Source organism: Rhinatrema bivittatum, chromosome 8 (assembly GCF_901001135.1).
Source record: "Rhinatrema bivittatum chromosome 8, aRhiBiv1.1, whole genome shotgun sequence".
NCBI lineage: Eukaryota > Metazoa > Chordata > Amphibia > Gymnophiona > Rhinatrematidae > Rhinatrema > Rhinatrema bivittatum.
Genome location: NC_042622.1, coordinates 225998696 through 226024083, shown reverse-complemented (window position 1 = coordinate 226024083; position 25388 = coordinate 225998696). Strand labels below are relative to the sequence as shown.

General features: G+C 47.9%; 1 protein-coding gene across 1 annotated transcript in view; it reads left to right on the top strand.

The window, feature by feature from the left end:
• Window positions 1-599: 599 nt before the first annotated feature.
• YJEFN3 (YjeF N-terminal domain containing 3) overlaps window positions 600-25388 on the top strand; it is a 51263-nt gene continuing 26474 nt past the window's right edge. Inside the window, exons 1-3 of the mRNA XM_029614129.1 lie at window positions 600-696; window positions 2620-2677; window positions 12919-13027. Coding sequence (XP_029469989.1) covers window positions 666-696; window positions 2620-2677; window positions 12919-13027 — 198 coding nt within the window. The 5' untranslated portion in view covers window positions 600-665. The remainder of the gene's footprint in view (window positions 697-2619; window positions 2678-12918; window positions 13028-25388) is intronic.

Genomic DNA, 25388 nt, shown 5'->3' with positions numbered 1-25388 from the left:
GGCCTGGTCTGCAGCCTCTGCAGGTATTGCTTGAATCCTTGGGGGACAGAGTGTGGCTCAGGGGTGCTGAGAGGCAGGGTGTAGTCTTGGATTTATTGGTTCTACCATTTGGGAGACAGAGCATAGCCTGGGAGACAGAGCCCCAGGATCTCACGTCACTCTTACCCGCGTTTGAGGGGCCTGCAGTCTGCAGATCAACCCCAATCTCAAGTGCCCTGCTCCAGCTTCAGCCAATCAGAGGTCCCCTTTCATTCACACTCCCCACCCCCTCCCAATGTCCTGCAGCCCAGCGTTGCCAAGGAAACTGACAGTAAAGATGGAGCAGGAGCTGGAAAATGAAGCAAAATTGTGTCTGAGCGCAGCTTCCCCGCTCTCTGTGAGGACAGAAAAGCCCTTTCGACATGGATTTAATAGCTAAAACCTTTGATTAACAGTATTTTGCAGGGGTAAAATCCTTTCTTTCCCAGTTAATTATTTTGGGACTGAGCCGGTGAGCAGGAAGCTGCTGTTTTAGTTGAAGCCTTTCTTTGCTCTGTAGTTGCCCTGAAGGACCTGAAAGGGGGGGGGGTTCAGAGTTCTTGCAGGACAAGGGAGGGCAGGACATAGCCTGTGGTGTCAGCGGGGCATGAATCACATCCTGGCCCGCTTCTCCAGACCCACGGAAGATGGACCTGGCGATCAGTGGAGGTGTGTCAGGTAGGTGGCTGGGGGACCTTGCTGTGGAGGGACCACATTTCTGCTGTTTCCAAAAAAAAAAATAATAATAATAATAAAAAGGGGTGAGGAAGGAGTGCTACCTCAGCACTGATTTAATACCCCCCTCCCTCCTCGCTTTCTGCACTGTTGCCAACTCTGGGCAACAAAAAAAGACCCAAACAGGTCTGATTTTCAGGATTATCCACGATGACTGTGCATGAGATGGATCTGCATACACACTGCCTGAAAATCTCCCTCCTCATCCACAGTCACCGTGGATATCCTGAAAACCTGGTCTGTCTGTGCTTCCTGAGGACTGGAGTTGGCCAAACTTTGAGATCTCTGTAGGACAGCTCATGGAGACTCTTCAGCATGGTTTATCCAAGCAGACTCTGGAGTGAGCAGCTGACGCTGAGCCCCAAGCCTCCTGCTGTACCAGTGCTGTACGTTTCCCATTGCAGGTATGGCACAGGTGGAAGGAGGAGGAGGAGGTGATTTTTCCTTGCTAATGCACCTACAGCTAGACTGGGAAATGTCTCTGCAGATTAACAGGTACTCGGCTTTCAGGTTTCTTTTAGACCAAGGTCATCCTGTGAGAACTGGGAATCCACCTGCAGTCAGCAGCATCATTATAGCTACTAACAGCTTGAGCTGGCAAATAAGAGATGAAAGCCCCTCAATCATCCAGTCCTGGAGGTGACAGGCTCCATGTCCTTGCGCCCATCCCCTGAGCGCCCCCCAGGCCGTGTTTCCCCGTGCCTGTCCATGCCTCCTCGAGTCCTAGAGGCTCTGCATCCCTGGGCCTCTCCTCCGAGTCATCCAGTCCTTGAGGTGACAAGCTCTGTGCCCCGGCACTCATCTCCTGGGTTTCCACTTTTCTCATAATAACAAAATAAAACAAGAGTCAGCTGTGTTGACATGAACAGGTACTGATGCTTTCGGCAGAAAATTACTTTAATTACAGCTTTGCAGCCTGATGAAGTTGCATCAGACTGAGTAATGTCTCTAGTACTTATTTACAACAAAAGGCAAGAGGGAAGGAGCTGATGCTAAGAGCAGTCTCCTGGCAGATTTCATGGTTAGTTTTCTGTCTCAGTCCTCTCTTATAGCCTCCATGCAAGACCCTTGAACCCCCATGCAAAGCTTGGTTTGTCTTCTCATGGGCTGGAGAAGGTGGCGCGATTTGCTGCAGTAACGTTTTCTTTTTGAATGCAGTAATGTCTTTCCACCCCACGATTCTTCTTTTGCCATTATGAGATGGTTATAGTCCAGTGATTTTTAGCTAGTAAGAGGTTAGGTGGTGGTAAATGGAACTCACCCTGAGGAGGGGGAGGGGTAAGTGGAGAAAGTTGTAAATTTTTTTACACACATTTGATAGTCTGCTTTTTTTTTTTTCCAGGAATGGTCTCAAAGCGGATTACAATCAGTTTTAGTGCACTAACAAGTACATTGGACAATAACAATAGCTGTAGCATTGTGTGCGATTATAACAAACAGACTAAGGGAAGGCCTGGCTGAATGGCCATTGCCTTGCTTTTTTTTTTTTTTTTCTGGAAAATGAGGTACCTGAAGGACTGGGACCGGTTCTGGTCAATATCTTTCTGAGCAATTTTGGCAGAGGAGTGAAAGGGACAAGTTTGTCTTTGATCCAAATGACAGTAAGATTTTCAATGGTGTGGATACACCCCAAGCAGTAGAAAGAATTAAGAAGTCATCAGAGAAAGCTTAGGGAAGTGGCCGAATACTTGACAGCTAAGTTTCAATCGTTCAACAAACAGAAGTGAAGAAAGAATATTTAGAAAGAATAAGGTCAGCCTGGTCTCATAAACAAATATGGCTCTTCTGTTATCAAACTGGCCCCAAGCAAAATGGCTCTGTTTTTTGGTTGTTTGTTTTTTTTGATACTCTTTATTTTTTTAACAGGTTTTTTCAACAAGGCACATGCAGATAATCGCAGGGAAAACCAGCCAGCACAGAACAGGTACAGTCATCAAGACAGCAAAATAGATAACCAATGAGGCAGTAAAAGAGTTTTTAAGCAAGTATAGAGTCAGTCAATTATCTGCGGGTCTCCGTCAGGCCCAACAAGTAACATGGCTCTTTGTCAAATCAGTCTTTCAGACTTTGAGAGAACATGCCCGTTGGCATGATATCTGTCCCCTGATGGAAGGCATCGCCTCTGGTGTCAGTAGGCGAGGCGATACCGGCTGGCATTATTAGGCCGTGACTCGGATTGGATCGTAAAGCTTTTCAACGAGCTGTGCACTTTTCATGAATGAATTCTTCCTCTTCTGATGAACTGCAGGGACTTCTAAGTTTAAAACTTTAAGTACTGCAAACAATGTATCTATGTAATATACAATGAACAATTTACAGTAAGAACTTTTACATGCAACATGAAAAATTAAGGTCATGCCTGGCGTATGATTAGATTATTCTGGCTGATTTGACAACCTTAAGAGCCATTTTGCTTCTGGCCTGTTTGATATCAGAAGAGCCATATTGTTAGGCATTGGTAAAGCCTCCCCCGGACTACCGTGCTCATTCTGGAGGCCGTTATCTCAGAAAGGACATGGAAAGGCCAGAGACGGTCCAGAGAGAGGCAACCAAGATGAGGCACGGTTTGATTCAGAAGCCCTGTGAGACGAGACTGAAGGACTTCAATGTGTATACTCTAGAAGAGAGGGGAGTTGTGGGGAATAAGACAGAGACATTTAAATACCTGAAAGGTATTAATGCAAAACTGAGTGACTTCCTTATTCACAAAGGCAGGTAATAAATCCAAATAATAAATAAGAAGCAAATCTTTTTCAAAGGAAAAGAAGGCCTAGAACTAGGGGTCATCATGTTGAGCCCCAAGGGGATTGACTCAGGAACTATGCCAGGATATAATTTTTTCATGGAGAGGATAGTGGGTGCCTGGAACGCCTTCCCAGAGGATACAGAGGGGACAAAAACAGTAATGTATTTCAAAAAAGCATGGGATAAGCACAGAGGATCCCTAGTGGCAAGAGAATGGTAATGAAGCACTGGGGTAATCTGCACAGAGCAGCAGTGACATGACTGCATTGTGCTTCCTAGAAGTCATGGGGACAACCTACATGGAGCAGCAGCTGCAACCCTAAAAGACACACAGGGAGATCTGGAGGGGATGATGGATCCCAGATGGGAATTTGTGTGCACATCTACTCAAAGGGGACCAATGACCACTGAGCAGACTGAATGGGCCATTTTGGACTTTAGAACATCATAAGAAATGCCACGCCAGGTCAGAACAAGGTCCATCAAGCCGTACTCCAACAGTGGCCAATCCAGGACACAAGGCCCTGACAGCGATTTCTTGTTACTCTCAGGGATAGCAATGGCTTTCCCTAGTCTACCTGGCTAATAATCAGGCCGATGTAGTGTTGTGCGCTGGCTGCAGCACACAGCTCAACACATGGTTGGACGCGCGTTTTGGGCACACGGCCATAACTCCCGATGCAAAACGGGGTTAGCGCGTCCAAAACGCGCGCCCCACCGCCCGCGTAGACAACAGCGCTCATCACATGTAAATTCATGTTGATGAGCACTATTATGTATTCCCCTCAATGCAGATGAAAAAATGTGAGCCCAATCCGCACATTTGTAAGCTCAGAAATTAACGCCAGCACAGATCTGAGCGGCCAAAAAAGGCTGTTCCCAATTGGTCCTTTCGACTGACATTTGTCAGTGAAAAGGACCAATCCCCTTTCAGGACAGCGTTCTGAAAAGTGATCTGTCCTTTCACTGACATGTGGCAGTGAAGGGCCGAGTCCGCAATAAGTGAAGGAGTGAATAAATTAATATTAAGCGCCTGATAATAGGACGCTGCCTCCTATCCCATGACTTTTTCATTTCCCCAGGAACCACGCAAGGGGAATCTTCTCAAATGCCTTCTGAAAATCCAAATATACTCTATCAACCGGTTCATCCTTATCTCCAGGTTTATTTACACTTTCAAAAAAATCTGATAGATGGTCTTTGGTAGCCCCTGGTGTTGATCTAGGGGAACACAACACAGGGTACCAGATTTACGTTTCTGATAAATGTAGAGTAAAGAAGAAATGGAGAATCTGACAGGAGATAAAGATGATTCGTCCCATCCAGCTGCCCAGTTTTATTCCTGAGGTAATGCCACAAACCTCTGACTTCCCCCTCACGTCTTCACCATTAGGGATCCTCTCTGTCTATCCCAGGTTCTCTGCTTTTGCCTCCACCACTTCCCCAGGGAGTGCATTTCATGCACCCACCATCTTTTCTGTATTTTGTAATGTAACTCCCGAGTCTATCCACCCTTGGGACCATATTTGATAATCTCTTGTTCTAAAGCATGCTTTCCTCTGAAAAAAAAAAAAAAAAAAGAATATATATGAGATAAATTTGCATATGCTAGGTCTCCAGTGTATGCAAATGTATCTCAAGCATATTCCTAGTGGATATCCTGAAAACCCGACTGGTCGTGAGGTCACCAGGACAGGCTTGAGAAGCACAGGAGTAAATGGTCTTTGATTGGATGTAGAGCCAGCGTTGGGTTAGGGTGAGCTGCATGATTGCTGGTGGACGCCCTGGGCATACCAGCATCACTCATCCTGCCACAATGGAAGAGAGTCTCGCTGTGGCGGGATAAGAGAATCCTAGTATGGCCATGGCGGATCCCATCCCACTGCGGCAAACGCCAATCAGCTGCGGCCAAAAAGAGCCCCAGTGTGGCCATGGTGGATCCTCTCCCGCGCCCTACCCCCCTCCCCCCCAACTTACCTCAAAGAACACTCCCTGGTAGTAGTCTAGTGCCCCCCACCCTTTCCATTCCCCTGGATCCCCTACACCTCCTCTCCCCTGCTTACATAAAATAAGACTCCCTGGAAGTCTTATTTCAGCCTGGAGTGCCCCCTACCTCTGGGCTGGTTGAATCCATTTTCCAAAATGGCTCCAAACTAGGGGGCACTCGGGGCTGTCACTCGACTACCAAGAAGTCTCTTTTAGGTAAGAAGGGGCCAGTTGATCCAGGGGGGTGGGAGGGGGACCATAAAACTACCAAGGAATGCTGTGTATGTGTGCGGGGGAGAGGTCTGGGGGTTCATACTGGGGCTGTGGAGGGTCCTTGATTGGGGGGGGGTGTATTTAATGGGGGAGGGCAGTTAAAGAGAATCCCAGTATTGGGAGGGGGCACCATCAAGTGGGTGGGAGCACTTTTCGTCCAGGGCGCCATTTGCCCTGGAGCTGACCCTGACTGGGTGAGCAGACCTTATAGGGAGTTAATGACTATGTCTGAGGAGCACACTCAGGGAGGAGCTGGCCATTGATTGTACTGACAAAGGCCCTGATAACAGTCCCCGGAGGGGGGGTGGAGCTCCGGGAAGAGCGTGGGTTCCCAGCACCGACCTGGCAGTCCAGGCAAGGTATAGGCCAGAGCTTCCCAAAATGGGGTCACAAAACCTCCAGCCGGGGTCACAAAGGCCTCACAGGGCAGTCCTCTCCAGTCATCACCAGCAGCAGAAGTAGTGGAAACCAGCATGGGATCTTTGAGCTGGCGTGCACTCTCAGGTCCTGCAGTGGTCCCGCCCTCGCTTGAGTTTCCACGTTAACAGGAAGCCACGTGTGAGGAGGGACTGGGGCCACAGCAGGGCCTGTGAGCTTTTACTGCCTCACAGATCCTGTGCTGACTTTCATTACTGATGCTGCTGCCATTTGCAGATCAACATCAGGCATTGGACCAGCCATTGGGGAAGAGTGGGCAGAGTGTGCACAGGTCTGTGCAGATTGTCCCTTCTTCTCTATCCTCTCCCATCACTGAACTTACCTAAGAGAAAAATGTTGCCCTGTCATCATCAGCCTGCCCTCTCTTCCCACTAGCTGTCATCCACTTATCACCTGAGGCCCAAAGGAAAATGCTGCTGCTGATCCTAGTCAAGGGGATGTGTGGGATGGGGGCTGTTTGAAGGGAGGGATCAGATACAGGAACGGTTTGAGGGTTGGATCAGTGGGAGAGGGATTGGCTATGGAAGGTGAGGGGGGGGGGGGTGCAAGAGTGGAGCTAGGGGTGAGAGAATCAATTGGGGAGGTTTGTGAGAAAAGAGAGAGGGATGACAGATGATCAATTGGGGTTACAAAAATGGCTTGGAGGTGAGAGGTTCAGTGGGGAGGATGAGCGAGCGGCTAGGCTGGGAAGGGGAGAGGAACTGGGGGATGTAAGAGGGGATCAGCTGGAGGGGCAGAGGTTGAGAGAGGGGGGATCGGTTGGAGTGCAGGAATGGTGAGCGGGAGGGATTGTTGGAGGCGAACCCCCCCCCCCCCCCCCCCCCCACGGATTAGGCTTGGGCGTCCTCTGGGGGTCGTGTGAATTTTCAAGGGCTAAAGTGGGGTCAACATTGGCTAAACGTTTGGGAAGCCCTGGTACGGGATCCGTACTGAAGGCACTAATACAAGAAGGGGGTTTGCAGGATGGGTCTCGGGCGAGGAGAGCAGGGCTCCTTCAAGTGGCATTTATAGCCTTGCCCTTGTGCTCCCTCCTTGGCACCTCAGCTTCCCGTCACCCCAGGTGACCTCCTTCCCTTTCCCTTCCCTGAGGCCCAGCTGCAGACATGCGTGAAGCAGAGCTCCCCGGAAGGGATCAATACTGCCCTAATGAAGCAGCAGAACCGTCTCCTGCACCAGCCTGCAGAAAGGGGCGATTGATTCACGCGGCTGTACCGGTAATGCAGCTAATTACAAGCGCTTTGATTCTGAAAGGACCGCGGGACACGTGGGCACTTTCCATAATGGTGTTTGCCTGCGTTAGAACCTTTTTTTTTTTTTTTTTTTATAATAGAGTAGGTGGCACGGCTCTTTTGTCAGCACTGTGACCCAATGGCTAATGTGGGTGACCTGCGTGAAATGATTTCCCTCCAATTCAGATCACGGACGACACTAATGTGGCCACAGCTGGCACTAAGGGGCCGCTAGCAAAGGCACCAAAGACTGAATGCTTATGGGAAATGAATTAATTAACGTACAAAAAAAATAGTTTATCCAGCGAGGGAACAATATATGTGAAATTTCTGAAAAATGTTCCTTATTTCAATAAAGTTGTATTTTTATTATTGGGTTATATGTGTATAATGTTTGTCACAGTGAATTTAGGTGACTTGTTAACACAGAAATGACAGCAGAAAAGGAGCAAATGATCCACCCAGTCTGCCCAGCAAGCTTATGCCAGTATCTGCTGCCCTGTGCAGGCTACCCCCATGCTTATCAGTTTACCAGACCGTTAAAGTCAGGGCCGTCGGATGCTGTTTGAATCCAATTTCCCTTAACTGTTGCCGTGAAAGCAGAGAGCAATGTTGGAGTTGCATCAAAAGTATCAGGCTTAGTGATTAAGGGTAGTTGCCCCCGTGTTTATTTGTTTCCCAAACTGCAAACGTCAGGACCCTCGTTGGTTGCTGTCTGAATCAGATTCCCCTTTTCCCACTGCCGTTGAAGCAGAGAGCAATGATGGAGTTGCATTAACAGTATCAAGGCTTAATTGTTACAGGTAGCAACTGGCACACCATCTAGTTAGCAGTCATATACGATCCCAAACACCCCATATTTCTATATTCTCAAACTATTTCTCAGATTTTTGACACTGAACTTCATTTTAATTATAGAAAAAATGTTTTTGAAAATGTTTCTGAAATTTCACAATAAGTTTGGTTGCCTGTGCAGTTAACAGTCTAATCTTAAAAAAAAAAAAAAAAAAAGATGAGAACAGGAGCATTTTTTGCAAATTGTTGGGCTTCTTCTGTGACCCGTTTAAGCTTTGATTATGAAAAATGTCTTCCCGTTTTACTCTGGAGAAAGCTTCTGGGAAGGAAGGTTGGGAGGTGCTGGGGCGCTTTGAGTTGTGGCAAGTTTGCATTCCTTTATCTGTGTGTGTGCATGTGCACAGAGGTCTGCATATATATATATATATATATGTATATATCTGTGTCTGCATGTGTGTGTACACGAGTGTGTGTGCATGTGCACAGAGGTCTGCATATATATATATATGTATATATCTGTGTCTGCATGTGTGTGTGCACATGTGTGTGTGTGCGTGTGCACAGAGGTCTGCATATATATATATGTATATACCTGTGTCTGCATGTGTGTGTACACGAGTGTGTGTGCATGTGCACATAGGTCTGCATATATATATATGTATATATCTGTGTCTGCATGTGTGTGTGCACGTGTGTGTGTGCATGTGCACATAGGTCTGCATATATATATATGTATATATCTGTGTCTGCATGTGTGTGTGCACGTGTGTGTGTGCGTGTGCACATAGGTCTGCATATATATATATATATAGATATGTATATATCTGTGTCTGCATGTGTGTGTGCACATAGGTCTGCATATATATATATATATGTATATATCTGTGTCTGCATGTGTGTGTGCACGTGTATGTGTGCATGTGCACATAGGTCTGCATATATATATATATATATTTATATATCTGTGTCTGCATGTGTGTGTGCACATGTGTGTGTGTGCGTGTGCACATAGGTCTGCATATATAAGTATATATCTGTGTCTGCATGTGTGTGTGCACGTGTGTGTGTGTGCATGTGCACATAGGTCTGCATATATATATATGTATATATATGTGTCTGCATGTGAGTGTGCACGTGTGTGTGTGCGTGTGGAGATAGGTCTGCATATATATATATGTATATATCTGTGTCTGCATGTGTGTGTGCACGTGTGTGTGTGCTTGTGCACATAGGTCTGCATATATATATATATATATATTTATATATCTGTGTCTGCATGTGTGTGTGCACATGTGTGTGTGTGCGTGTGCACATAGGTCTGCATATATATATATATAGATATGTATATATCTGTGTCTGCATGTGTGTGTGCACATAGGTCTGCATATATATATATATGTATATATCTGTGTCTGCATGTGTGTGTGCACGTGTATGTGTGCATGTGCACATAGGTCTGCATATATATATATATATATTTATATATCTGTGTCTGCATGTGTGTGTGCACATGTGTGTGTGTGCGTGTGCACATAGGTCTGCATATATAAGTATATATCTGTGTCTGCATGTGTGTGTGCACGTGTGTGTGTGTGCATGTGCACATAGGTCTGCATATATATATATGTATATATATGTGTCTGCATGTGAGTGTGCACGTGTGTGTGTGCGTGTGGAGATAGGTCTGCATATATATATATGTATATATCTGTGTCTGCATGTGTGTGTGCACGTGTATGTGTGCATGTGCACATAGGTCTGCATATATATATATATATTTATATATCTGTGTCTGCATGTGTGTGTGCACATGTGTGTGTGTGCGTGTGCACATAGGTCTGCATATATAAGTATATATCTGTGTCTGCATGTGTGTGTGCACGTGTGTGTGTGTGCATGTGCACATAGGTCTGCATATATATATATGTATATATATGTGTCTGCATGTGAGTGTGCACGTGTGTGTGTGCGTGTGGAGATAGGTCTGCATATATATATATGTATATATCTGTGTCTGCATGTGTGTGTGCACGTGTGTGTGTGCTTGTGCACATAGGTCTGCATATATATATATATATGTATATATCTGTGTCTGCATGTGTGTGTGCACATGTGTGTGTGCGTGTGCACATAGGTCTGCATATATATATATATGTATATATCTGTGTCTGCATGTGTGTGTGCACGTGTGTGTGTGCATGTGCACATAGGTCTGCATATATATATATGTATATATCTGTGTCTGCATGTGTGTGCGCACATGTGTGTGTGTGCGTGTGCACATAGGTCAGCATATATAAGTATATATCTGTGTCTGCATGTGTGTTTGCACGTGTGTGCGTGTGCGTGCGTGTTTGCACATAGGTCTGCGTATATATATTTATATATCTGTCTGCATTTGTGTGTGCGTGTTTGTGTGTGTGCGCTTGCGTGTGTACATAGATCTGTGTATATATGTATGTATCTGTGTCTGCATGTGTGTGAGGGAGAGTGGGTGTCTGTGTTTGCTTAAAACAACTTATACCATAGTGCTAGCAGCTACACAGAGCACTGTATAGATACACACACATACAAGAGACAGTCTCTGCGCCCTGGAGCTTACAATCTAGTGAATACATACAAACAGGATAAATGAGATTTCGGGGAGACCAAGAATCAGGGTTGAAGATTTAAAAACAGCCTAAAAATGGGCTTTTAGGTGTCATTTAATTGAGGAGAGAAATCCTTTATGCAAGAATGTTGGTCCATGTTTCTCTATTAGAATCAGGAATTGGGGTGACGGGTGAGAGGGTGCGGGACCACTCTGCGGCCTCCCTTAGCAGTTTTTAATTTTGCCAGAACAAGCAGAGGACAGCTTTCTGAAATCCTTCTCTTTTCTTTAACAGTAACAACAAAACGTTGAATTAATTGGTTGCTAAAAAAAAACAAAAAAAAAACCCAGAAGCCCCTCGGTCCCTCTCCTTTCTCTTTTACTGGTCACCTGTTGGGTGTTTCCAAAGTGGTCGATAATGGGACACGGGGCACCGCAGATCCAGGGGTTAGTTTTTGTGCTACAGTTTAATGAAATGTTTTGTTGGTTCTTTAGTGGGATTGCTTTAAATATGCTGTCCTTGCTCTCTGCTTTAAGGGCTCTCTTGATGCCCCAGGACTGTGAAGGCAGGATTTGTGACTCAGGTCTGTGTTCAGTGACTCCTCTCTAATAAGTCCGTCCACGTAGCTTACCTTCTCATCCTTCCTTGCAGCTTGAGGGGCAGTTCAGGTTTGCGACCACTAGAGGGAAGCAAAGGATCAGGAACGACTTCCTACTTTTTTGTTTTGTGCCACCCAAAAAATAGCGTAAAAAAAAGTCCATCTTCAGATTACTTCATTGGCCTGACAATTTTGCATGTGGTGTGTTGCCAAAGTAATTTAAAATAATCCTGTTTTTTTCCCCCCCAGGACTATACAGAGTTTTTCCTGCTCTTTTTGTGGGGTGGATTTTTGGAAAATGTGAAGGGTGGGTTTCTCGTTATCCTCCTTAGATAGATTTTATGATTAATTTGCTTTCATTTTGCAAACGGGTAATAGCTGCTGACAGGATCACTTGATGTTTTTTTGGAGTATCCTTTTAAAACAAACTACATAAAAATATATTTAGTATTTTTGTTTTGTGTGATGTTTTGGTGCTCCTCCCCTTTGTAAAATCAAACGTAAGATGAGAGCCATGAGCTGAGGAGCCGAGGACGGTCTCTTCTTGCACTTTAAAGTGAGATTGAAAATCTGTAGAATATGAGGTGAGGGCTGGCCGTGGGATGACGTCCTACCACCTGAGCCCACTGAGGACACAAACCCGTACCCGGGCCCGTGTGGGCGGATGAAACCTCCCATGAAAGGTAAAGCATTGGCCCTCAGCAGACCCTTTGCACAGTGCATGATATTCAGGTTGGCTGATACCTGGACTTGCTTTCTTGCACAGAAAAACTTGCCCTAAGTTGCTAATAAGTACAGGGTAAACCGGGAAGGCTCATTCCCCAGATCTCTCCCAGCTGTCTCAAGTTTGGATTGCGCGCTTTTTATGTCTCATTCTGACCCTGTTATGCTGAGATTTCAGTTCAGTCCTGACTTTGCTGCAGGAGCTCTCGGAGGAGCAGAGCTCCCCTGGATGGGAACAGGGGCTGCTAATCCCGGGGAAGGGCCTGGGAGGTGTCGGTCTCTGTGCTTTGCCCGTCACCACTGCACTACTTTCACCTTCTTTGTTTTTCAATGTCTTTATTTTAGCGAAGGCAAATCTGTGATGCTGAGCCATGGCCTCCTCCTGAGCTGAGTTCAGAGTGATTAATCGGGGGTGGGGGAACGAGACACAGACGGGGGGGGTCACAGCCTCTTATACTGCCCAACATGTTTTCTTTCTCTAGGATGAGCGATTGCAGACGGCATCAAAATTGCTTTCTGAGAGGAACACATTGCCCATAGTGCCATGAGGTGGCCAGCTTGAGGCCTTCTTCTTGTCTCACTCTTATTTCCTTCCTGAAAAGGCAAATTAAAAGATTCAGAGGGGGAACTTCTTCGCCTCTCTTCTTCCATTAGACAGTGGCTGTGGTCTCACTTTTTATTCTGTTATCTCATGCTTTATAATCTGATGGACACCGTGAGATGCTCAGCACCTCCTGGATCCAATGCTTATCCTCAGCCCATAAATCCTTTTCCTCTTGCTTTCTAGCAAAGAAGAGGCAGAAGCCATTGAGAAGGAGTTACTGGAAGATTATCGCTTCGGGCGGCAGCAGCTAATAGAGATCTTCGGCCAGGCCTGTGCCGTGGCAGTGACAAAGGTGAGGAAACTACTGTGTGAAGGTTTTGGACAAGTAAATCCATCACTCCATGCCCTCCTAACTCTCTCCAACCCTTTGCACGTTGACTTTCAGTGCTTGCTTGGATACTCTGGTCAAAATGCTCCTGACAGGCTGATCTGCTCCTGGTTTTACCCCATGGCACGGTCTAAATCCTGATCTCCCTAAGAAAAGTGGGAGCTTGAAGACCAGGGAGACAAGGGGGAAAAGCTGGGACTGGCTCTTTTTTTGTCAGGGAAAGCTGAATCCAGCTGGTGACCCTACGTCTGGCCTAGACCAGAGCCAGAACAATATAGAAAGAGAGAAATCTTGAGTAGAGGAAGTGTCGGAATGAGGATTATTAACTTTTGAAAGCCCGCAGGTCCTGGGCTTCAGCTGCCCCCCTCTCTCTCTAGTAACAGAATTTGATGGCTGATAAGGACCGTAGGGCCCATCTAGCCTGCCCCAGTTCAGCTTCACTTTTGCACTCCCTTCTTCACAACTAGGGGGTCCTCTCTGCTTGTAACAGGCTTTGCTGAATTCTGCTACTCTTTTTTTCTCCGCTCCGAGGCCGTTCCATGCATCCAGTGAAGAAATATTTGCTGATATTACTCCTGACTCTCCCCCTTTGGAGCCTCATACAAAAGGTTTGCTTCTTGTACATTATTAATACCTTTGAGGCAGTGCCAGAATCACTTCTTATGGGTTCCTAGAAGCAGGCACGGGGAGAGGGGGGTCCCCCCTCAGAGGAAAGGGCGGATTCCCCTCCCCCCCTCCAAATATGCAACCCATTTGGTGGCCACTGCCACCTCTTCCATCCGCAGTGGCTTTTTCTCCTCTAGAACTGACCCCCCTTAAAGATGTTGGGCGCTCTCCAGACAGCAGGCACCCCTAGCAGGTGCTGCTTTACCTAATTGGCAATCCGGCCCCTCTTTGAGGTATTTGAATGTCTCGAGTGGCTCTGGGGATTGGGCAATACTTGCCCTCAGTGCATAAACACCGCAGCCAGATGCGCCTGGATTTCTGATTTATTCCAGACACATCCCTGCTCTTTCCCTGAAAGACATCCTGCCCCCGAAGGCGCAGGTTTAGCTGTAGCATGTGCTATTAATAACTCGAGCTTGCAGTGTTTTAATCATGCCTTCAGTGGCTAAGAGATCAAATTGAGCCTGGAGGAACTGGAGATGTGCACCGGCCCTGATTGCACTCTGTGCACTTGATGGGGCAAACACAATCTGGACTTCCGACCGGTGTTTGCCATTCAGCGCCTGGTGCATACGAAGTCTGTCTAGATAGCACAGGACAGGGCTGCCTTGGGTAAAAGTAACCTTGCAGGTTTGTCCTCCCACAGTTCCACTTCCTGGAACAGCCCAGGTGGGAAATGATGTTACAAATGGCATCTCGTACATTGGTATCTGATTGGCCAATGATTGGGAGTCTCTTGTGACATCATTTCCAGTTTGTGCCATATTTGCTAACACAGCTCATGCCAGGGGGGGGGGGGGCAGGAGGAGGTAGAGAGTCACTCCGCTAACAATTGACAGCTTCCAAAATAAAAATCAGATTATAGTTTCTCAGAGCTTTCCTACAATCTGTCGTGATGAGACATGAAGGAGAAACATGCATAATACTCCCCGTGAACTATTGTTTTGTGGTAGGAGCTTTATGGGGCCTCATAGATTTTGCAAGATTTAAGAGGCCCTGAGCAGCAGAGGAGGCTGCTGCAGGTATGAAGAACTCCATTTACTGGTTAGGGTGAAACAGGAAAGACAACTATAGATGGGGAGGGGAGTATCACAGATGTGAGCCCTTGGGCTGTGGTATGGTGGATGCAGCCTAGCAGATGTACCTGCTAGGCCCACGGTGACAGCTGCTGGACTTGCTCTCACTGGGACTGGAGCTGGGGCTTCACCCATACCAGCCTTATTCCCCATAGGTTGAGCCTTTGGGTTCCAGAGGCCAGCAGGATTTAGGTGAGGGTCCTGCAAGAAGTGATCAAGTGAAGTTGAGACATGGGCAGAGGTCAACGGTATCCGGTTCCAGGCCAAGATTGGGGCAGGCAGTTAGATGTCATGATGAGATGCTGCAGCAGGGCTTTCCCGCCATGGGGCTTTCATAAGTTGGTGCACCGAGAGACAGCAAAGGCGGGTGGAGGAAGGCAGCAACTGGCAGCATCCTTGCTATGCAGGAGGAAGCATGGTGTCGGGGTGGGCTACTGGCATCCTGGGGTGAGTGCAGCCGGTTGCGGGACATCCCCACGACCAGCCAAAAGTTATAGTACCCTCACTTCTAACCTCCTCCCCAGGCCTCTTGGCTTAGGCTTCTGGGGAAAGTGTCAAGGAAACTCCTTAGTGAGTCGGGGGCTTGGACATTGGAGGCGTGTTCCCAAGTGTTTTCTTCAGAGCTGAAGTCCTTTCATGATATAAAGTAGTGGAGTCTGCTCCGTATTTGCATGCAGTTGAGGATCTCCTGAATTCATACTCCGTGTTCTCCTCCAAAGTTACCTCCACAGGGTTGGGAGGACGTCAGGAGGGCCATGACAGGAATAGAGGTTTGAGACGCGAGACATGGTAAATGTGGACTTTGAGAGTAGGTGGTATTTTTAATTGATAAGACACTGGACCCTTTGACGAAGGATTGGGAATGGCCTAACGAAACACAGTGAAAACTTCGTAGAAGGATTCTTGTGCCGTAGGTTGTGGGTACTCAACCATACCAGGTTTGAGATGAGGTGCCGGCCGATGCCTTTTATCCACTTCTTTCTTGTATCTCTCAGCAGCTGCGGTAAGAAGTTGATGGATCTTTTGCTACAACTCTCGAAGGTTGTAGGTCATGGCATTGACTGTGGGGCATGGAGCTGTTACCAGAATAGGAAGTAGCACCCGTGGATGTCTGCTATATAGGATCTGGAATGGAGATGATCCCATGGGGTCCCCAACGTGGTCGTTATGGCAGAATTCTACCCAGGGGAGGAGAGGTGCCCAATCATCCTGCCATTTATTTATGTAGGCTCTCAGAATCCCTTAAGGATTTGGTTGGTTCTCTCCATCTGTCCATTATTTTGTAGGTAGTATGAGGATGAGAAGTCCAAAGAGATTCCAAACTTTTTGCACAGGTTTTTCAAGAAGCGATTTGTGAATTGTACTCGATCTAGGACAATGTGTTCAGGTAAGCCATGGAGTCAGAAGATATGCTGGAAAAAGAGACAAGCCAATTCTGACACTGATAGAAGTCTAGGGATAGGTATAAAATGAGCCATCTTGGAGAATCAGTCCACTACAACCCAAATGGAAGTACAGCCATTAGAGAGAGGTAAGTCAGTGATGAAGTCCATGGCCATATGGGTCCAGGGTTTCTTGGGGTCTGGCAATGGCTGTAACAGCTGCTAAAAGTGAGTGTGGGAGCTCTTATTTACTGCACAATTGGGATAGGACTTTCCGTAGTGTCACACATCACACCTTATGTGAGGCCATTGTTGTATTTTGGACATTGAGGTGTAGACCCATGGTCGCTGCAAGAGATGGCACCACCCACAGGGCGGAGCCCTGCAGGGACTTGCAGCAATAGGCTAGCTCCAAGCAGAGATGGACACAGAGAAAATTAGTCTTTATTATACTGCAAATTTGATGGTAGCCCGAGGAACGGGCAATGATCCCAGCCAGAAGAGGAGGTGTCTGATGGCAAAGTTCCGTCTGAAGGCTGCAGAGCAGTTACACAGTCTCACCAGGTCCCGAGAGGGAGATGGGTCCAGTAGTGGTCCGCGAAGCGGGGTAGGCCGAGAATCCAGGCCTAGATGGAAAGGCCAATGAGAGTAGATCTGGTAGTGGTCCACGATGCTGGGTAGGCGGAGGATCTAAGTAGAGAGAGATGAGACAATGCAGAGACAGAAATGGAGTGAGTACTACCACTCCATGTGGCACTACTGAAACCTCTCATCCTGTCTGAGTTTTCCAACAAAGCCCCAGAGCCAGCAACGCTTGATGCCGAAGAGGATATTGCGTATACCGTTGATGATATACTGGATGTACGCAAAAGAGATAAACGATGGGAGTACCTTATCTCCTGGAAGGGATACGGACCGGAGGAGAACTCCTGGGAGCCCATGGCCAATATCCTGGATAAAGACATGATCCGTTGCTTCCATCAGTCTCATCCTCATAAGCAAAAACCCCCTGGGCGGGGCCCTTGGAAGGGGGGTACTGTTGCGCCCATCGGTCGCAGACGGCTGCGCCCTATATTGCTCATTTCTGCCTGACTCAGTTCCTTTTGGGAAGATGGCTGCTTCCGCTTTTCTACGCCGACCCCTCCGGTGTCCCTGGTCCGGCATGGGCGATGGCGTTCGCCATCTTTCTCCCAGAGTCATCTAGGGCATGCACGCACAGCCCCGTCCTTTACGAGCGTCATGGCGGGAACCTCGGGGGCGTCCCCACCGCATGACATCATAAGCTCTGATATTTAAACTCCATTCACAATTCCTAATACGAGTTAGCAAGGAATCCTCCAAGCTGATCTCTGTATGTTACCAGACACCTCCACTCTGTGTATTCTTGCTCCAGGACGACTTAGGTACCCGCTCCTCGGGGGCCTTGCCTGCTTCTCTACACCCTCCAGGGTTACCAACTACCAACAAGGACGCCTAAGGTACCCACTCCTCGGGGACTTTGCCTTGCTCCTGTCTACCCCTTGGGGTTGTCTACCACCTATAAGGAAGCCTAAGGTACCCACTCCTCGGGGGCCTTATTTTGTCCCGGACCTCCGCTCCTCGGGGATTCTCTACTACTACTTCTGCCAGCATCAGAGTGACTCCGGGAGAAAGATGGCGAATGCAATCGCCCATGCCAGACCGGGGACGCTGGAGCGGTCAGCATGGAGAAGCGGAGGCAGCCATCTTCCCAAAGGGAACTGAGTCAGGCAGAAAAAAGGTGAGCAATAGAGGGCACAGCTGTCTGCGACCGACGGGCGCAACAGCCATCAGTAGGGGCGAAGAAACAGTTCCATAATTTTAGCGACCCCAGGATGGCAGACAGACTGGAATCATGGACCCATCTTAGTACTTTCTCCCACAGGCATTTGAGAACCACTGTCTTCCCAGGTGGGATAGGTACTGCTGGGGTGATCACGATTCTTGCTGGATCAATGATGTGGAGAGGAGGATCCATGGAATCCTCTGTTTTGAAGGACTGCGAAAGGGCATCAGCCTACTAGTTCTTCTTTGCTGGATGGTACCTGAATTTGAAATCGAAGCGGTTGAAGAATAAAAACCACCAGGCCTGACATGGGTTTAAGCACTGGGACTGTTGGAGATACTGAAAATATTTATGATCTGTGAAGATCGTGGTTGGGTGTCTAGCCCCCTCTAATAGATGGTGCCACTCCTCCAGAGCCAGTTTCACTGCTAGGAGCTCTCTGTCTCCAATGATATAATTCCTTTCCATGGGAGTGAATTTCTTAAAAAAGAAGAAGCAAGGTATGAGGGTTCCTTTATCATTGTGTTGAGTAAGGATAGCCCCTACCCCAGTGGCAGAGGCATCTACCTCCATGATAAAAGGTCTAGACAGATCCGGGTGTTGGAGACAAGGATATCTGAGGAGTGCTTGCTTGAAATGACGGAAGGCTTGAATCTCTTCTTCAGACCAATGTCAGGTGTTGGTTCCCTTCTTTGTAAGAGCAGTGAGAGGGGCAGACAGAGAGGAGTATCCATGCACAAACTGCCGGTAATAATTGGCAAAGCCAAGAAATCGTTGCAAGGCCTTGAACCTGATGGGTTGGGGCCAGTCTTGAATGGCCTTCACTTTCTCTGGGTCCATGTGCAGATTACACTAGGAGATAATATAGCCCAAGAATGGCAGTTCATGCAGCTGAAAAGTACACTTTATGAGTTTGGCATATAAGTGATTCTCTCGGCGTCTCTGCAGTACTTGTTTTACATGCGCACAATGCTGTGCCAGGAAACATGAAACAATGAGAATATCATCCAGATATACCTAGACATGAGAATAAAGGAGGTCCCTGAAGATCTCATTGACCATATGTTGGAAGATGGCAGGGGCATTGCAAAGACCAAATGGCATGACCAGATATTCATAATGGCCGTCACAAGTGTTGATTGTCGTCTTCCACTCATGCCCCTTCTATATCCAGTTGAGGCTGTAGGCCCTCTGACATCCAATTTTGTAAAGATTCATGCCCTACACAGGTGATCAAACAGTTCCATAATTAGGGGCAGTGGATATCTGTTTTTGCAAGTTGTAGCATTGAGGCCTCTATAATCAATGCATGGCTGGAGGGATAAAACCCTGCTTCAGGTTTTCCTGGATGTAATTGGACATAGCTGCTGTTTCAGGGGCAGATAGTGGGTAGACTCTGATCCTAGATGGCATTTTACCTGAGAGCAGGTTAGTCGGACAGTTGTAAGACCTGTGGGGTGGCAGTGTCTCCGTATACCTTTTACTAAAAACATCCGCAAATGCTTGGTACTGAGAAGGAAGACCAAGGAGGTCTGAGATCTGATTCCAAACTAGGGTTACTGGTGGGATGACCCAGGAGAGATATCGTTGCTGGCAGGACGGTCCCCAGTAGGCAATCTGCAGAGCTTCCCAATCTATGGACAGATTATGGAGCATGAGCCAAAGCAAGCCTTGAATAAAACATAGAAGGAGATAGTTTCCTTATATAGGAGCCCCGTTTGGGGCATGTTAGGTAGGGTGGCCAAGAACAGGCAACCGGGCAGAGGTTCACCATAAACCAAAGATATAGTAGCTGACTTATCCAGGGTTGCTGCAGGGAGATTGTATTGGTGAACCAAGACCTTGTCTATAAAGTTGCCTCCAGCTCCTGAATCCAAGAACACCTCAGTTTGCACCTCAGTAGTCTGAGAGAAGAAGTGAACTGACATGAGCAATTGAGGAGAGGGTGAGGGCCGACCTAAGGTTGCCTCTCTGACCTATCCTAGGTCAGAGAGGCAACAGCTGGCAAAGTGCTTCTGAGTTGCACAATAGAGATAGAGGCTAAGCCACTGCCACATCTGTTTCTCTTCATCAGTGATGTGGAATCTGCCAACTTACATTGGCTCTTCTTGAGGAGAAGTAGGTGAGGCATCTGTTATGATGACTAGAGGCCACTGAAACATGGGAGCCAGTCTGAAGTGCCAGCAGAATGCCTCCCTCTCTCGGACTCGCTCCTAGAAGTGGAGGTCCACATGTATGGCCAAGGCAATGAGGCCCGTAATGTGGACGGCAGGACCTGACCCACTAACTAATCTTTAATACACTCTGCCAGGCACTTCCAAAAGATGGCAGTCAGGATGTATTCACCCCAATGGAGTTCCAAGATCAGGATACAAAATTGGATGGTTTAGTTGCCCACGGTGCAACTGTCCTGTCTGATGCGGAGCAGCTGTGTAGCCGCGGATAAGGGCCCAACCAGGCTCATCAAATAAACCTGCTGAAATTGTTGCAGGAAGTTGTCCAAATTTTCCACCAGAGGGTCATTCTGTTCCCAGAGTGGTGATGCCCAAGCTAGAGCAGGCCCGGATAGTAGAGACAGCATAAAGGTCACTATAGTTCAATCTAAGGGGAAGCTGGTGGCCTGCAATTCAAAGTGCATTCTGCACTGGTTGACGAAACGCCAGCAGGCCCTAGGGTCCCTGACATACCTGGGCGGCGATGGAAGATGTGGCGCATAGGTTCCAGATGCTAGTGCCGGTGAAGGTGTACGAACCTGCAGGGATTCCAGTTGGGCCACCAGGTTTTGAAAGATGCAGGTTATATTGCTGAGCTGGTCTTCTGCTGCTGGACCTGGAGAGCCAACCCTGAGAGAACCAGAGCTGGGGGACCAATCCACTGAGCTCATGGATCAGCAAACTGTCCTGGATGTGAGCCCTTGTTGGGCCCATGCTGACAGCTGGTGGACTCGCTCTTGCTAGGACTGGAGCTGGGGCTTCACTTATACCAGCCCCATTCCCTGCAGGTCAAGCTTTTGGGTTCCAGGGGTCGTAGAAGAGGTCAGAACCAGGAGTCAGGCAGAGACAGACGGACACAACAAGACGAGGCGCAGGAGACTAAAACAAGGCGGGAACTGGCAGAGCTAGACAGGGCAAGGCACGGGGGGGACAAGACAAGGAACCACAGGCAAGGCAAGGAAGACAACAAGCAGGCCAAGGAGACAAAGAGCAAGGCAGGCACAGAAACAAGGAGACAAAGCACACAGAAAGCAACATTCACTGCAAGGCTGCAGGAGGACCTGTTGCTGAGGCACAGGGAAGTGCAGCTGGGGCTTAAGCACCCGGCCACATGATGTCATCAAGAGGCGCGGCAGCAGGGCTTTGCCAGCATGGGGCTTTTGTAGGTCGGCATGCAAGGTGCGCACACACACACTTAGAGGCAGCATCAGTGGGTAGAGGAAGGCGGCGAGTGGCGGTATCCTTGGCATGAGGGAGGAAGCATGGTGTCAGGGCGAGCTGGTGACGTCCTGGGGTGAGTGCGGCCAGTCGTGGGACGTTCCCGTGACTGGCCAAAGGTTACAGTGAGAGGAAGCTATCATGATTTGACTCTAGGGGCCTCCATTGCCCTGACAGTGGGGCTGGCTCTAGGCACCTGCTTGGCTCACTAGATACGCTGAAGGAGCGTTTTTCTCTTTAAGGAGACCCCTGTAACGCACCACGACACTTTGAAGTCTGGCCTTCAGTAGCAATGTGTGTTCGTTCAGTTCGGTTTTGGGGGTTTGTGAGTGTGAATTTTATACACATAAAATTTTATTTTATGCATGTTAAATGTAACTTATACACATACAATTCAACTGTGTGTGCAAAAATGGCATTTACATATAGCTTTCAAAAATAATTGAGACTTTCGGAGTGAAAGCCCCAAAATTTAGCTGACGCAAAAATGAACCAAATTGAAATTTTTTTGGCTGCACACCCCTTGTCTTCAGCTCTGAATGCTAAATTACATCTGCTTGTGTTTATGGCTATTCCTTTTTACTTCTCTGGGTGCTGCAGCGTGAAAATGGCTTACAGTGTATGGGATGTGTTCTTTACTTTCCTGCCATCACCACTCACAAAATTATTTAACACAGAGCTTCTTTCACTATGTCCTACAGGAGAAAAAAAAAGCATTTAGCAATAAGGCCTGCTTGGTCCGAAATGACCATCACAAACCCTACCTAATCTGTGGTTAAGACTAGATCTTCAGGAGTATATGCAGGCACCTCTGGGGTGGAAGTCGCTGGGGCTGATTTCAGTTCCTTGTTGGCAGCTGTTTCGGGTTCAGACTGACAGCCTAGGCTGATGGTTTGCTCCAGCTCTTAAACTGTAATGGGTCTCCCCCAGGGTTACCTGTGACACTAAGGGCTTACCGCCTCACCTATAGATCCCAAGCTCAGGAACCTAAAAACCCAAAGGGAAGTATCTACTTGTCACTATGACAAGGGCTTGCCCTACAAGCATACAGACAGCACATGGTTTATCCCTTGTAGGAGCTCACTGCAGCCTCCCTGCTCAGAGTGCTCTGCAGTGTATCCCTTAAATGAGGCCATGTAATTCACACCCACTGCAGCTATGGTGGATCTAACACACACACACACACAGACTGAGACTCAGTTCAGATCCAGGTGAATATTGATAATAGGGTTATTTATGAGTACATGTTGATCAGATAAAATAAAGGGCAAATAAGCAAATAATTAGTGATTGTCTTCTATCTACGATCTGCCATCAGGTGTACATTCTCTCAAAACCAGACTGAGTCTGATGCAAAACTGTGGTTTAGCTGCAGGCCTTCAGCAGGCTGGATACATCTGTGAGTACGGTACTTCCTTATTTCCCAGGCCTGCTTGTCCCTTAATTGTTCCTCTATCTATTCTGCACTTATGCAAGCAAAAGCAAAAACTACTCATATAACAACATGGGTTCACTGAGAGTTTGTCCTGAGGTCGACAGACCGGTCACTGTTAGCTCACCTGAGTGTGGCCAGTATTCAGGTAACCCCCATCACATCCATGAGCCCTTCTCCAAAGTTGTTTACCTTTCCAGCCTTTTAGAAATGTACTTCTGGCTGCATCATTCATTTCTAAACTGTTAGAGAAATGTTTGAGCTGAGGCGCCCCATGCGATCCCCAGGCCAGGAGGCCAGGCAGAGCCAGAGTTGATTTTGCCTCCCCTCTGGACAATAAGCCCATAGATTTGAATGGGACTAGCTCTGCCTGTGACCTGGAACCTGTTGTTATAACGCTCCCCGTGAGGCCCTGCCATTACAATGTTCACAGTGCCATTTACAGGACCGGAGAGCAAATCCCCTGAGATGGGTGGCAACTTCGGCCCCAGAGAACATGGTCCAGGAGAGGCCTGGGTGCAAAGCCCAGGGCTGACCCCTGAACGTGTCGCACAGAGGGCTGTGAAGTAAGGGGTGACTTCCTAAGTGGGAGGGGGCAGGCTGTGCGTGAGCCTCCTTGGAGTTAAAACGAGGCCAGTGCCCCTGAACACGAAGGACCACCTGAGTAAAGTGCATCAGAATGGATTTACTTTGGGTGATCACCGGGTCCATCTCGTCCAGCACCCTGTCCCTGGGCAGTGGGAAGCTGCAGGTCTGTGGTCTGTCCCCTCTCATACCCTTAGGTGGGAGGAAGAGAAGAGAGGCACGGAGATAGGGGGAGTTGCTTTGTCCGAGTGTGGGGCCAGTCTGATGTCACAGGAACTTGCTGTGACTCCATTTCTCACTTCGGGCTGCTCTCCCTGGATGATTTGACAGCGGTGGTGTAGAGGTAAACGAATCTGCCTGGAATCCCACCCCATCACGCCCGCCAGTCCCCCACTCTGTTTGGAAGCCTTCAGCTATGGCTCTTCAGGGTTTTGTTACATTTCAACAGGTCGTCTGTTTCTACGCTTGGTAAGCAGGTTCCCACTGGAGATCCAGTGACCAGTGGGGACTGGGAAGATGTGGGCTGCACTGATGGCTATTTTCTCCTTTTAGATGGCAGAAAGTGTGTTTAGACTCCTGCCTCTGGGTAGAGCTAAGTCCAGACTTTGGTTTAAAATGACTTTATTCCTTGCAGAGCAGCGTCTGCCGCTGGTGGCAGATTAGAGGAGTCATTTGTCAGGCAGCTAGGTTCTTGTCTGCGGTCCATCACTTGCACTTGGTGACAGAGAGCCGGCTTCAGTGACTTTGTGGGATTTTGTCTCAGTGGGATTTGGTTACTGCGTCCTGTGAAGGCTCCGTCACTCCGTTCAGAGCTGATTTCAGGATGGTGTGTTTGCAGAGTGCATGGCGCTGAGTGCAGAGAGGAGGCAGCTGGCAGCTAGGCCACAAGGAGACGCAGGTTCCAGTCCCAGCTCTGTCATCCAGCACACTGCCTGACCCCTCCCCCCGCCTCCATGTGCTCATCATTTTGCTTGACAGCCGGGAGAGCTGTGGCAGTTCTCTAGCAGTGGTCGTCGGGGAAGGAAGGAATTGTTGAGTTCTGAGGCAGAGCAGACTGCTCGCATATGGTGGCTTTGTTTCATCAGGCCAGAAAGCATAGACTGGCTGGTCATAAAATATGGTTAGAAAGCACTTTAGAATCCAAAGCTTTGAATTTTGATACAAGCTTGTCTGGTCCAACAAAATGGTCTATTTTTTTTGCAAGTGTGGGGGCACATGATTTATTTGTCTGTCTGTTTTAAATTTTGTAGACCCAGCGGTTTCCTTCTGGTTCTTTGAGCTTCCAGTTCAGCTGGGGATCGGTCTTCATTCACAATATCCAGGGACTTTTTCCTGGTTTTATATCTCTTCCCAACTCTCTTTGCTCCAGATGCAGTCCTCAGCCATTTCCCAGGAACCCCAAATCTGACCACTAGGTGTCACCATTGTAGAATGAATGGTATTCCCTATCCCTAGGGGCTACAAATCCCCAACCCCAGTTAACCTGGGGAATGGAGTCAAACCCAGGTCCTTTCTCATGAACCACAGAGCAGTGCCAGCCCTGGCATGTGATTGTGAACTGAAACGTGACAAGATTTTGTTCCTGGCCTCACTAGGTAAGAGGGGACCTTCCCAGCTGCTAGCCTAATCATCTTCTGCTTTGCAAACCCAGCTTCTTCCTTTCTGCACAGCTCTGCTGTTGGCATTCAGTGCTCACAAGACAGGACTTCCAAAGACCAGCTTTCAATGCACATGAGAGATGCCAAGGCATCTTACCATCTCTTGTAAACCAATGGACACCCACCACCTATTAAATATACAAGGAACAAAACTGCTACATCTTTAAATCAAAAATGTATTTGAAAGAGAATGGTGGTAGTTTCATATATACGCTGACTTTAATGTTTATTGATACCATCCAGGATACCCAGTGTTATTCTGCTCTAATCATTAACAAACCATCATCCTCC